The sequence below is a fragment of the Capsicum annuum genome, unplaced genomic scaffold (assembly GCF_002878395.1).
Source record: "Capsicum annuum cultivar UCD-10X-F1 unplaced genomic scaffold, UCD10Xv1.1 ctg1489, whole genome shotgun sequence".
In the NCBI taxonomy this organism is placed as follows: Eukaryota; Viridiplantae; Streptophyta; class Magnoliopsida; order Solanales; family Solanaceae; genus Capsicum; species Capsicum annuum.
In genome coordinates, this window is record NW_025820303.1 from 393,109 (window position 1) to 408,269 (window position 15,161).

The following is a 15,161-nucleotide window of genomic DNA, read 5'->3' on the forward strand; positions in this document are numbered from 1 at the left end:
ACCTCAAGATCCTTGTTTCTAGCCAAGATACAACACAAGTATCACTCTACTTGTGAGTTTTTAGATTTGGGGCTTCTCCAATGGAAGAGTGAGAAGTTCCTCAATATTACAAGTGTTTATGTTTCAAAATATTATGAAAGAACTAGCTGCCAAATAACCCTAATATTGTCTATTAATATTACACCATAAATGAAGGAGAAATGACCAGATTGCCCTTTCCATGGGGTGGCCTTGGAGTGTAAGTTTATTACACTTCAAGGCCCCTCTTCATGGATAAAAGTATTTAGACCATTAGGTGGATCAATCACCAACTCACAAACGGCCATTTGCATGAACAAGGCTTAAAGTTTTTGTAACTCCTGAGCTTGGCTACGTGTGAATGGTCGTGAACTTATTGGACAGCTTGCTACACCCGTATCAAAAGCAACTCTCTGTGAAGTACATGGGGGTGACACTAAGTGCTCTATGTCATGTGTTTTGAGATACGACTCCAGACTCTGAAATTCACCACCACCATCAGTGTAAAAAGATTGAATTTTGGTGTTGAATTTGCATTTAAGCAATGGATGCATATTTTGGAAAACTTTCAAAGTTTTATTTTTTAATTTTAAAGTGAATAACCACATTTATTTTGAAAATTGATGAACAAATAACACATAAAATCTTTTTTTATCAATTGACAAGACTAGAGATGGACCCCATAAATTGCTATAAAGGATTTGTAGGAGCTTATTACTTCGCAATGAATTTTCTGAGAAAGTCAATTTGTGCATTTTATTTGAAGAACAAGAATTACAAATGGAGCTAGCTTTAGGATCTGAAACAAGAAGGGAAAAATTATTCAAGATAGTATTTAAAATGCAGCGATTAAGATGGTCTAAACGTCGATGCCACAGGTGAATTGAAACAGCCACATTGCATTGAGGAGAACGATATGTACAACCTGGTGGCCACTCATATAACCCACATTTATTCTGCCCACGAACAAGAGACGCCCCCGTACTCAGATTCTTCACGAGATAATGAAAAGGAAAAATTCAATAAAGGGATGATTATCACGATAAAACTTAGAAACAGAAATAAGATTATTTTTCATGACAGGGAAGCACAAGATATTGAGAAGTTTGAAATGATGATTTGATGTACTCATATTGCGTTACCGGTATGGGATATTGAAATGGTGTGACCATTGCCCATAGTTATCTCTTCGGTGTTGTGGTAGTCATGTATAGTGGCTAGGCTTTGAGTATCATATGCAATATGATGAGTGGCTCCACTATTCATGATCTAATGGGTTTGTTGAGAAGAAAAATGAGCAGCAAAGTTTGTCTAGTTTTGCAGATGGTTATGTGGTTGCAATCTTTAGACTTTAGCAGAATGACCTACGTGATCACATAATAGGCAGCGAAGGTTTTTGTCAAAGGGTTGCTGGTTGTTTCTTTATGGGTGTTGTCTTTGTCATTACTGATTGTTGGCAGGAGTTTTCATAGCTGGACGACGGTTGTTGGGATGATTATTGTTACCTTGGCAAGAAGGAGTTGAGCTTATCTTTTGTGCTACAACAGTTGTAATAGGAGTTGATAGTGGCTTCATGTCCTCCTCATGTTATAGGAAAAGTTCATAATTTAGGAGTTTTTCATAAAGCTCTTCATATGAAATAATAGAATCGCGAGAATAAATTGCAGCAAAGAGTTCTAGGATTCAAATTCAAGGCCACTAAGGATTTTCACGATGAATTTTGGGTTTGATACCGATGAACCAGCAATTACAAGTTCATCACAAAGTGAGCAAACTTGATGAAGATAATCCTGGACGAGGTTCTTTAGTGAGGCCGGCCAATCGGTCCCACAAGCTAAAAAAATTTCTTTGAGATTTGTTTGCATATGTATTATGCGAAACATCCTTGACAGTTTTGGGGGAGACTGCAATAATAATGGATGTAAGCGTAGGATCGACAGAGGCCAAGATAGCATCTTAAATCAGCTGATTTTGGCAATACCAAGGAACGAACTCAGGGTTATCAACATCTTGATTGTTTTGACAGATGGTGCGAGTGGAGGCAGGGATGGAACTATCGAGATGATCATAAAGATTGTGACCACGCATAAGCATTGAAACTTGAGCTTTCCACAAGGAAAAATTGTGACTGTCGTTAATTTTATGGGCAGTTAGGTAACTGGATTGAATTGAAAAATAGTGATGGCATCATTGATTCCATCGGCATTGGTCACAGAAATCTTAGAGACAATTTGTGCAAGTAAGCAGGAAAAAAAAATCAGAAAGGATCAGCCTATAAGAGTTTAGATTTGCCCTAATACCATAAAGAGACGAGAGTAGAAGATGAAAAAATAATTGTATTGTTATTAATAGTTTGACAATTATTTAAAGAGTGTGTACAAGAATATCAACAAGATAGACTTGAAAGTTGCAACAAATTGCTAATATTTAGAAACTACAAAATAAGAACTCCACAATAACAAGATGTCTAGTAATCATCCGTCATTATTTCCCCCAACAAAGCAGGATAAAGTTGAACTAAAAGATCTCGGTTCAAGTGTCACTTTTATTCTAAATAATCAATAGTCCGTACATTGGCTTTATATAATCAGCCGCAGGAACAATACAAGTTCTTCATTACTTCCCCATAATCAGTACATAAGCTTAAAAAATGTTTTTCTTATGTGATTAAAAATATCATGATTAGACTCGATGGACAGAATAATCAGTTCATTCTCAATTAAGTTCTTTTACTTTAATTTTTCTTTTTCCATCTTTTATTTTTTTGGTGTGGGGGGGGGGGGGGGGGGGTTTCTCAATCCAATATAAAATATTACACCATGTAATGCTATATACAACACTATGCAATATTTATATATGGGAAAGCATTGTACATGATACATCAATCTTGTATAAAAGCGTATAACAGTATATAAAAAGTGTCTATACACAAATATGGGCTAAACCGAACATAGCATCATATAATATTTATATTGGATTACGTGGCGTAAATATTTTCTCCCAATAGACGACGGAGCATAATCTTCCCCCTTCATTTTATAATTACTAGCGACAACAACATAACCATTTTTTCACTCCACTACTTCTACTGATACTCCTCTCTTTTTTGCTGTATCGTGGAGTGTCTGCAGCCCATATTCCTTTTCTGTACGTCATTTTACCCACAAAAACACAACAGAAGAAAAAGAAAATATTGAAATTGGACATAAAAATAAAATTAAAAAAATTAGTATGTAAATCAAGTTTTAGTATGGAAAACTTTTTAAAATCAAATAAACTCATGGTCTCAAACAATAATGGTATTGTTTTCGACAACAATACACTTAGTGTAATCCCAACGGTAAGGGTCTGGAAAGAGTGATGTATACACAACCTTACCACTAACTTTAGAGGTTGTTTCTGATCCCCCACCCCAGCCCCTCCTCAAGTAAAGCATGTCAAATCAAGTATGGAAAGGAAATACAATAATGCAGAAGCCATGACCCAAGATGGGGAAATAAAGAACATTTTGTTCCAACCATAAGCCCAAGCTGATTGAATAGTATCAGCACTTTCATGAATTCCCTTTTCACACCATTTTCTACTTTGCTTAAATCCAATTGCTGTATAAAGATACAAGAGCTGGATTCAGGATCCCCCTAGTTTTGCAGTTTGCAGGAGATCTCTTCCCTTTCCATCCCTTTGAAGTTGTAGCGTATCAGATATCTTTACCATAATGAATATGAAACAAGAACCAGACTTTGAACACAAAATTGAGTGAATGTTATAACAGGAACTCGAAGGAATTGACTGAATGGTTATACTCCACTACTTTTGCCGAGAGCTTGCACACACCTTGACTACTACTAAACCAGGTACCTGCTACCTATGGTGCTTGAACTCTTCAAAAAATGCTAATGGATGCGTGTCAGGATCCTCAAAAAGTAATGCACTTTTGGAGGATCCAACACAGGTGCAGCAAAATTTTGGAGAATCCAAGCAACATAGCCTGCTACCTCCACCATCACTACAGGCACCGAGTAACTATGCCCTACCAAAAAGCTTAAGAGATGGGAAGAAACCCGTCACTGGAACAAATCAAACCTGGGATCGAAAAACAACATCAAGATCACTTGATTCACCCCCCACCCACACACTAATAAAAAGTTGGAAAAGCTTCCTTCTACAACAAAGAAAGAAGACTTCCCTGTAATCATGAAATACATTTGTCATAACTACAACCAGAAACTCCTCCATATATACCGATGTTCGACCTTGTAATGCACCAAATATCTGCTCTAAACATTCACAAAGCTGCATGGTGGTCGAGGCGAAACCAAAAGCAAAAAACTAAGAACAGATACTCTTGCTAAGGGTGTTGAAAGTATCATCTTACAAGTTGTGTGTGTCAAAAGTAAAACAGAAACCAAGTTGTATAACTGATAGATGACCTATGTACACTTAAGATTTGAGGTTTTTAGAGGAAGTTGAGGAACCAAGTTAATGCAAAAATCAGAAGAGTACAAAACACACATAAGCATAGGCAAGAATGTGGAATATCAACAAAATTAGTCACTTAGAATACAAAACAAAAAAGTTTGACACGTCATAGTTTCAAAATGCTGAATTCAGGAGAAATTACTAGAAGGTGCTAGCAACCCAAACTACTAAGACAAGGAATAGGGCAAACAGGATATACTGGAAAACAGCACTACATAACCATGTGAATAGGAAAATAGGCAAGCACCAAGACAAAGGTAATAACACAAAGAGCACATCCTAATTTGGAATAGAAATCTCACAAACTTATCCGCCCTGTTTCCTTCTCTTTTGTATTTTTACTTCTAAAGATTATGTTGGATTGATCAGTTCTCACTTGGCCATCATAACCTTGACGAACTCCTCGTAGTTGATCTGCCCATCGCCATCCACATCAGCTTCACGAATCATCTCATCAACCTCTTCATCTGTAAGCTTCTCTCCTAGGTTTGTCATGACATGACGAAGCTCAGCTGCGGAGATGAATCCATTCTGATCCTTGTCAAACACTCTGAAAGCTTCCTTGAGCTCCTCCTCGGAATCAGTGTCCTTCATCTTGCGAGCCATCAGGTTAAGGAACTCTGGGAAATCAATGGTCCCATTTCCATCAGCATCAACTTCATTGATCATGTCTTGAAGCTCAGCCTCGGTTGGGTTCTGCCCCAAAGACCGCATAACAGTTCCAAGTTCCTTAGTTGTGATGCAACCTGCAGCATATTAGGAAATAATTATTGAACATTTGTAGGCCTGTAGCCATCATGCTAACTGCTTAAAACTTACTGCTTTTCCCTTATTTCTCTATTCTGGAGAAACAAGTTTAACATAAGACTTAAGACTGTCTGTTCTTACATGATGAGAATAAATCAACAGAATCCGAAAGAATCACAGATTTCCATCAGAAAGACTGAAACCAATGAATAATGTTCAAACAAAGCATGTGAACAAATAACTAAGGGCGCTAATCACCTCAATCTGTCTACAAAGGAAAAAGAACTATATTTCTAAAGAGAATGCAAGCATGAAGATTCCTTTGGCTGGAATATTATCTTCAGATGCAAATCACGTCAGAAAGCATCTCTCCTTTATCCCTCTTTACTGATCTACTCAACTTGCCAAAAAAATCACAAAAGGAAATGTCGTTCTTGCTGAAATAGTAGCACATTCACCTTAATCTGAGGAGGAGGCTGGTTTAGGATCGGACAGCTCATCCTCAGAATCTGAAAAGAAAATGTAAATAGAACAAAATCACTTTGTTTAAATGATATACCTAGACTAAATAGGTTTAGGTGATGTCATGATAAACAAGTATATGTGTACCCAAGGGTGTGGCCCAGTGGTTAATGTAGTAGCATAAGAACCATGAGGTCTCAGGTTCAAGCGCCAATGGAGCAAAAATACTAGGTGATTTCTCTCCGTCTGTCCATGCCTTTGTATTTCTCGAGGTGAGGCTGAGACGGATAGTGTCTATTTCGGAAAACCAGTTTGGATTTATGCCTGGCCGCTCGACGACGGAGGCAATTCACTTGGTGCGGAGGTTGGTGGAACAGTATAGGGAAAGGAAGAAGGACCTGCACATGGTGTTTATCGACCTGGAGAAGGCTTACGACAAAGTTCCCAGGGAGGTGCTTTGGAGATGCTTGGAGGTGAGTGGAGTACCACTGGCATATATCAGAGCAATTAAGGATATGTATGATGGAGCGAAAACTCAGGTGAGGACGGCGGGAGGAGACTCAGAGCATTTCACTGTCTTGACAGGATTGCATCAGGGATCTACTCTTAGTCTCTTCTTGTTTGCGTTGGTGATGGATGTGTTGACGCGGCGTATTCAAGGGGAGGTGCCTTGGTGTATGCTTTTTGCAGACGATGTAGTTCTGATAGATGAGACTCGAGGGGGTGTGAATGACAAATTAGAGGTGTGGAGACAAACTCTTGAGTCTAAAGGGTTCAGGGTGAGCAGAAGCAAGACAGAGTATGTGGAATGCAAGTTTAATGACGTGAGGCGGGAGAATGAGGTAGTAGTGAAGCTGGAATCACAGGAGGTAGGTAAGAGGGATAGTTTCAAGTATCTCGGGTCCGTGATCCAGAGTAACGGTGAGATTGACAAGGATGTCTCGCACCGTATTGGGGCGGGATGGATGAAGTGGAAGCTCGCGTCGGGGGTGTTGTGTGATAAGAAGGTGCCGCCCAAGCTGAAAGGCAAATTCTACAGGGTGGTAGTCCGTCCGGCCATGTTGTATGGAGCGGAGTGTTGGCCAGTTAAGAACTCCCACATCCAAAAAATGAAGGTGGCAGAAATACGGATGCTGCGCTGGATGTGTGGGCTGACTAGAGGGGATAGAGTTCGGAATGAGACTATCCGGGAGAAGGTTGGTGTGACTCCAGTGAAGTGCAAGATGCGGGAAGCCCGATTGAGATGGTTCGGACACGTGAAGAGGAGGGGCATGGATGCCCCGGTTCGTAGGTGTGAGAGGCTAGCGTTGGATGGTTTTAGGCGGGGTAGGGGTAGGCCGAAGAAGTACTGGGGTGAGGTGATTAGGCGGGACATGGAGCAGTTACAGCTCACAGAGGACATGACCCTAGATAGGAAGGTCTGGAGGACGCGAATTAGGGCAGAAGACTAGGGCCGGTTTGGGTCGCTAGTGTAGGGCATTACTTGGTGGGGGTTTTATTCTTGTTATGATTCCGTGTTCCATGTTTTATTACGAATCTGTGTGCTTTCCTCTGTTTTCTAATACTTATGGGTGCCGTATTTATGTTATGTAATCTAGTTATGTGCTTTACTATGAGTTTGTGTGGTATCTCGTGACTTGAGCCGGGGGTCTATCGGAAACAGCCTTTCTACTTCTTTAGAGGTAGAGGTATGGACTGCGTACATCTTACCCCCCCAGACCCCACTAGGTGGGAATACACTGGGTTTGTTGTTGTTGTTGTTGTCCATGCCTTTGTAGACAAAGTTACCCGGTATCTGTGTTGGTCAGAGATAGAACGTACCTCGTGGAATTACAACTGATACAGTCCCTACCAAATAGAACAAATACTTTGACATGCTGAGGAAGAGGAGTACATTTGGGATGATGTAAATAGAGCAGCTAAAGACCAATGGGCATCTGAGGATTCAGAAAATCTGAAGAGAATTCTAAACCAATATTTATTCAAATAAATCTGTAAGAGAATGCTTAACCAATATATATTCAAAGCAACAGTACTGGATTCTTGTCTAAAAGAATTACACGCACTTTGCCTACTGCAGTTCTAGTTCTGGACAGATAATCCACCTTAATAAGAAAATGCAATAATAATCTCCTTAAAGTTAATAGTGTCTAACCCATTAGCTTTTTGTACAATCTTTTTCCTTATGATAAGTTCAGCCTTTTCTTCAATCCGACTGTTTTTTGTTTCTAACGCTAGAAAAAGTTCTCATAATCAAGAACACCTTCTGCTTTTGGTAGAAATTACTATTTGAGCACCAACTTCTAGCCCTTCTATGTGCCCTTCTAATGCATATTCTCCTGCCCCGAGCTGCTACTCTCTGTCTCTCTCTCTCTCTTTCTCAAAAACCTTTCTCTTGACATCTAAAAGTCCCTTTGGCAACTTTGTCTACCATAACTATTTATCATTGTAACTATTAGCTTGCTTTATGATGTCTTAAGTACTGCAAAAGTCATTTCCCAGAGAGAACAGGTGTTACTAATATGCTTAAACTAGCTGAAGGAAATTCTTTGTTAAATAGATGATTTCCAAAGACTTTTGGCTCTTGTTAATTGAACTAGTTTCATATTTACTTCAAAAAACTACTTTTCGGGGGGGTGGGGTGGGGGGGGGGGGGGGGGGGGGGGGGGGGGGGGGGGGGGTTTGAAGCTAGTAACTAAAACTTTTCGGTTACTTTTGTGAATGTAAAATGTCCCTATGCTGTATTTGACAGACTAACCTTGTTATTTTCCTGAATCTGCAGGACTTAGAAAATCAACCAAGGAAACCACAAAGCATAAGGGAGGTCGGGTTAAGGGCTGATAGTGAAGCCTCAGCTGATTCTCCTTCTGCCAGAAAGAGAGGGCAAGCTTCTCTTGGGAATCAAATGTCAGCAATGTCTATCAGAAACGACATCTCTACCCCACGAAGGTAAGGATAAGCTTTGTGTACGTCTCACCCTTCCCGAACCTCACTTGTGCAACTACAGTGGAGTATGTTGTTGCCGTTTTTGCTTTACTAGCCTTATTACCAAATTTTTTGCATTGAAACAGAAGTACAAATATTGATTGAGCCAAATTTGTATCACGATAATAGGGCAAATTTGCATCATCTTGGTGTTTATTCAACATCTTGAACCTTAATTTGGATCGCCATTAGAAATTAGAGAGTTAGCTTGCTTCATGTTAGTATCCATTCATCATACTGGACCTTATTAACCCTTTACATTGCTTATCACACATTATACACTTTGTATGCAGTGTATAATTCTAGTACAATGTGTATAATCAGAGTGTATACATTATACACTTAGGGATCGTTTGGTGTGAGGTACAAGTTATAATAGTCTAAAATATAGGATTATTTTATCCCATGTTTGGTTGGAGGTATTAGTTAGTCAAGGGATTATTTATCCCACCACTTATGCTTTAGTGATGGGATAAGTTATCCCATATATATGGTGGGATAACTAATCCCGGAATTAATTATCCTGGGATAACTTGTTCCCAACCAAACGACACCGAGTGCACACGGGTTAGCCGGACACAGTCACACACACGCATATACATACATAATAAACGGGAAAGGGTATTTTTAAGTAACTATACACTGACGAACTTCTATATGAACCAGAATAATTAACAAATTGCTCCATACTTCAAATATAGAAGAAAGAAAATCAGCTTTAGTCAATCTTAGACAGAGTGACCAGTGCGCACTTGTGCCATACGTTAGAAGAGAATTCAAGCAAAAGCAAAAGCTTGTGTACCCTGTTAAAAACTTCCATAAACTTCTGCGTGTTATGGCAGTGTATGGTAAGTTATACAATCTACAAGTTTAAGAAAATTATGCTATAAGAAAAACAGATTAACAATTTATCAAGAAACAAAACAAAGTAAAACAGTAAAACACAGATCAATAGGAAAATCAACAACATATAGTAAGCACCTAAAAAGGAATAAAGGATAACCTTTTCAAGACTTGCCAACTAATTTCAATCCAAAATAATTTCAACCAGCTCCCATTGTGATTGAAACCCGAAATAGAACTCATTTGCAATGCTAAACACTCCTCAGGGTCCTATCAAGACCAACCAAACTCTCAACTATATCGATGAGCATTTATGTTATGATCCTATTGCAAGGTACGGGAGTAGAGTCGCACATCGATTAGATGGGGAGTTTTATGTGGGGTTTATATAGCCTTGGGCTCTCCTGCCTGAATAGCTACTTTTTGGGGTCTGGTTCATCTGGGCTATATGCGGGTATCAGAGCAATCGCCTGCTTTATGTGCATTCATTAATGGCGTTCCAAAATCCTCTTTATGCTTCTAATTTCACTTCCAAACTACCTCAACCATCTTGGCATGGCGGCCCTCCAAATTATAATGTTTTATGAGTTGGTGGTTATAGAGGAGATCCTTACAGATATAGCGATACGGGATATGGCATTATTACAGTGTGTATTGGCTGCCCTTCAGTCACACATAACCTTGAGCTCTCCCACCTCAATAGGCAGTTTTGGGGAATGTAGTTCTCCCTAGGTTATATCAATTTATGCTATTAACCAATATTAAAAAAATCCACCAAGTTCACATAAATAGCTCGTTATACCCATTTCTATGAAGATCTGAATCAAAACTGATGTTCAAAATCAAATAAAAATCAAACAAAATCGAAGTAGAAACAAATAAACAGCATGTATAATGTGACCTCAGAAGTGTAAAATTCCCTCACAATGAAATCAAATCAAATATTCCCTATGCCACCAACCTTCATATCACACAATTACTATTGAAAAAATCTAAAACTATCTTTTCTTCACCTGTGATCCAAATATTGCCTAATAATAGTTATAAAAAAAATTATTTCATTTTTGATAACCATGGCGTCTGGGCCAGCTTGAACGCACCTCAACTAATTCCACGTGATACCTGCTAACCCCCACCAACAATATGTATTAAGTAACTCCACCACCAAGGATAAGACGGATGGAAAGAAATCACCCAGTGTCTTTGATATTGCCTAATGGATCCGACTTTGAAATTCAGTAAGGATGATGGTCGGCTCTTTGGAAATCCAGAGAGGTAGACACTAGGTTTGAAAGCTTATCTATCTAACCGGTGTCTGAGCCAGCTTGCGCGCACCTCAACTAATTCCACGTGATACGTACCAACCCTCAACGACAATAGGTACTAGGCAATTCTATTAACCAACGATAGGACATATTAGAAGAAATCACCAAGTATTTTTGAAATTAGCCAATAGTTATAAAAAAATATATTTATTTTTCTGGATAACCATAGCGTCCTGAGAATCTCAACTAATTCCATGGGATACCTTTCACCTCCCACCAGCAACAGCCAATAGGTACCAAGCAACTATATCCAGGAAGAAATCACTTAAGAGTTCTTGATATTGCCTAATAATTATTAAAAAAAAAATTGATACTCATGGCATCCTGGGCCTCAACTAATTCCACGGGATACCTGCCACCTTCCACTAACAACAAGCAACTATATCCATCAAAGCAAGGATAGTGGAAAGAAATCACTTAAGAGTTTTTGATATTGCCTAATAGTTAATAAAAAATAAAAATTGATAGGCATGGTATCCTGGGCTGTTAGAAGAAAGAGAAGAAATTCCCACATTGGGGGTTAATGAGATGGGTGGTCTCCTTATAAGGCTTGGGCAATCCTCCTCCTCTTGAGCTAGCTTGCTTGGGCAATCCTCCTCCTGTTGAGCTAGCTTTGGGGGTAAGCCTTATAACCACCCATCTCATTAACCACCAATGTGGGACTTTCTTCTCTTTCTTCTAACATGGGCCTCGACTAACTCCACGGAATAGCTGCCATCTCCCACCAACAACAAGTACTAGCTAACTCTATCTACCAAAGCTAAGGCAGATAAAAAGAAATCACCTCCATATAAAAATTGTGAACCCATATTTGCAATTTCGCATAAATCAAAAATCAAGTCAAGAAAAGCAAGAACCAGTAAAGATAAACACATAAACATGCAAAATACAAAGAAACAAGCATGGGATCTGAAGAAAATATGGCTAAAAAATGAAAATTAAATTCAAAAAATGTATAAACTGACCATCTCCATCTTTATCAAAGAGACTGAAGGCTTCTTTGAACTCAGAGATCTGATCATCAGTCAGCTGCTCCGCCATTTCTCTTTTGGGAGAGGAGATGTTTGAAAGGGGAAAGATGTTGCAGATTTAGGAAAGAGGAATGTTGGGACAAACAAGAGGAGGAACAAGAAAATGAAACTTCTTTTCTATTTTTAGTAAAAGAAGATAAAATGAAGGGTTGGTTTTTATTAATGGTTGTAATGAAGCCAAATTGTTTGGGATTGAACAATATCTGAGAAAAGAAATCTAAAACGAGCAAAATATTGATTCAAAATTTTGTATTAGTATCATAATAGTTATTTTAGTTAAATGATGATATCATAATTCATAATATTATTGCACTAAGAACACAAGACGTGGGATTAACGTGACAAGATAGAGAATGTAAGATATATGGTTAAGTAATAAACAAAGTATTGAGATGTGAGAAATGTGGATAATTCTCGTAATATTATATATAAAAAGTAAGGGGTGTAATTGGTGTAACAAGACAGCAAGCGTAAAATGTGTCATTATCACAGCAAAATAAGATATGTGAATGATCAAATATATCGCTTTGTATTGCGTATGTGAAGATCGTGTCATGTCCAAATTGTTTAGGATTGAATATATTTGAGAAAAGAAAATCTAAAATGAGCAAAGTATTAATTCAAAATTTTGTATTAGTATATCATAGTAGTTATTTTAGTTAAATGATGATATTATAATGAGAAAAGACATCAAAATCTCCCTGAACTTGTCGTCAAAATTTACTTTAAACCATAAACTAATCGAGCAATTATTTACCCCCTTAACAACTTTCAATTGAATTAATTTCAACCTCAAATTCCACTCTCACAACGGAGAGTGTACTATACACGCGCCATGTCATTGCCAAATCAGTATCACATTAGTGCCATGTCATTTTCACGTAAGAAATTATAATTTAAAAAAAAAAAATCCCACACACATATTATTTTTATATATTTTATTAACAAAACAAAAAAAAATATTCACTATTTATATATATATATATATATATATATATATATAATAAAAATAAAAAAGAAAATCTCTTTTTTCTTCACACCCCGCAGCCCTGCTTCTTCAGATCAGATCCCCCTCCTCCCGCTCTTCCAGCCCCTTCCCCTCTCCCCTCGCTCTTCCAGCCCCACCCCTCACCCCCCACCCCCACACACACTCATTTTTTTCTTCTTGTCAAACCATGTCCCCCACCCCCCTCACCCCCTCTCTTTCTCCCCTGCCACAAAATTCTTCCAATTTTTTTCATTTTTTCCATTAATACCATTAGAGAACAATCATGAACACACCAACTTAAAGTTTTTCCACATTATTTCAACCTTCACTTCAAAATACTTGCAAATTCAGTTTATTATTATTATGCAAATAAAAAAAAAAGATAAACTAAAATGAATTTTTTTTGTAAGAATTAGATGAAAATTGTTTAACCTTACTGAAATTTTACTTTATTTTCAGCTTTGTGTTTGTTGGTAGAGCTTTTTTTGAAATATATATTGAAGGAAGATTTTGAAAAGAAGGTGTAAGATGATGATGATAATGGTGGTGGTGGGTTGGGGTGGGAGGGGGTGATGGGAATAGGGGCTGGTAAAAGAAGAAGATGAAGTTGGGTTCTTAATTTTTTTTTTTTTTAATTATGTGTGTGTGTGTGTGTGTGTGTGTGTGTGTGTATATATATATAATAATAAAGTGGGCCCTTTTTAAAAGAAAAAAAATTCACTCGCTTTTTTTTTGCCACATCAGCCTGAAAGTTGTTAAGGGGGGTAAATAATTGCCCAATTAGTTTAGGGTCTAAAGTAAGTTTTGGAGACAAGTTTAGGAAATTTTGATGTCTTTTCTCTATTATAATTCATAATATTATTGCACTAAGAACATAAGACATGGGATTAACGTGACAAGATAGAGAATGTAAAATATATGGCTAAGTAATAAAATAAGGTATTGAGATGTAGGAAATGTGGATAACTCTCGTAATATTACACTTAAAAAGTAAGGAGTGTGATTGGCGTAGCAAGACAACGAGCGTAAAATGTGTCATTACCGCAGCAAGACAAGATATGTGAATGATCAAATATATCGCTTTGTATACGTATGTGGAGATCATGTCATGTCTTTATCATATGCATTGTACATTTTATATTTGTTGTAGATATATGCAACTATATTTTAATCATGCATTTTTGAAACTATTGTGTGTGATGTATGTGAGGATGACATGATAAAGATTTGAATTATGCTTTTAAATATTTGTTCTTGTGTAATAATTGTATTTACTCGAGGATCTAAAACTATTATGTGTGATGTATGTGAGATGACATGATAAAGTATTTGGATTATGCTCTTAAATATTTGTCCTTGTGTAATAATTAAATTTACTCGAGGATCTAACTTGGTCTTTGTGACTCACACCATATTACTGCATGCAAGTGCTAATATTTTACATTGTTACAAAGATTTGAGTTTCATATTGCGATTTTCTTTTACAAAAGTGAGTAATCCTCCTTTATTTATATAAGTTGATTGTAGTTATCTGTCTCTATGTCTTTATGTTTGTGTTTAAAACCATGTTTTGAGACTTTGCATATTGTACTTGAAACCTTATAATATGATTAAGGAGAAACCTAAGGGGATCGAGGTAGTTGCTAACATACTTGCAACTTAATATAGTTTTTAATATTTGGTGTCAAATTCGATGCACAGTGACCGTGAGTCAAGAGATTGTACTTAGGAAGTATTATAAAGAAATTGACCTGTAAAGGGAGAGAAAAATTGTATTGTACTTGGAACCTTATAATATGATTAAGGAAAAACCTAAAGGGATTGAGGTAGTTGCTAACACATTTGCAACTTAATATAGTTTTTAATATTTGGTGTCAAATTTGATGCACAGTGACCGTGAGTCAAGAGATTGTACTTAGGAAGTGTTATAAAGAAATTGACCTGTAATGAGAGAAAAAAATTGTGATTGCTTGACTTACTTTGCAAATATAAAAGTCAAAATTTTACTTTGTACTTTGCGTGATCTTGAAGCTTGAGTATATATGAACCATGACAAATAGTTAGATTTAATTATTTTCACTTTTGATCTTGGACGTATTTTATACGCCCAATGATTAATTACTGTCCATACTTTTGTCAATTTTGTGAGCTACATTGCATATATATTCATTTGATTGAGCTTAACTTGTGTTCATGAACCGATGGATATGATTAACATTTCAAGTTGAGACTTGCACAAATATTGAGCTAGATTTGGATGTAGCGTTAGGATCTATATCAGGA

At 37.3% G+C, this 15,161-nt stretch overlaps 1 protein-coding gene across 1 annotated transcript; it reads right to left on the bottom strand.

Moving 5' to 3' along the window:
• Positions 1-2,843: 2,843 nt before the first annotated feature.
• LOC107843452 (calmodulin-7-like) lies at positions 2,844-12,378 on the bottom strand. Its single transcript, XM_047402069.1, has 3 exons — positions 11,825-12,378; positions 4,874-5,243; positions 2,844-3,163 (listed from the first exon to the last, which is right to left on the bottom strand). The coding sequence occupies exons 1-3, from the start codon at positions 11,898-11,900 to the stop codon at positions 3,064-3,066; spliced, it is 546 nt and encodes a 181-aa protein (XP_047258025.1). The 5' UTR covers positions 11,901-12,378; the 3' UTR covers positions 2,844-3,063.
• Between the last annotated feature and the right edge of the window lie 2,783 nt (positions 12,379-15,161).

What these genes read in the sequence shown, in the direction of transcription:
- LOC107843452 (XM_047402069.1), bottom strand. Translation starts at nt 11,900, where the DNA reads ATGGCGGAGCAGCTGACTGATGATCAGATCTCTGAGTTCAAAGAAGCC. An exon ending in CTTTGATAAAGATGGAGATG is followed by an intron (nt 5,244 to 11,824) that starts GTCAGTTTATAC and finishes AATATGCTGCAG; the next exon opens with GTTGCATCACAACTAAGGAA. An exon ending in GTCAAGGTTATGATGGCCAA is followed by an intron (nt 3,164 to 4,873) that starts GTGAGAACTGAT and finishes AATGACGTACAG; the next exon opens with AAAAGGAATATGGGCTGCAG.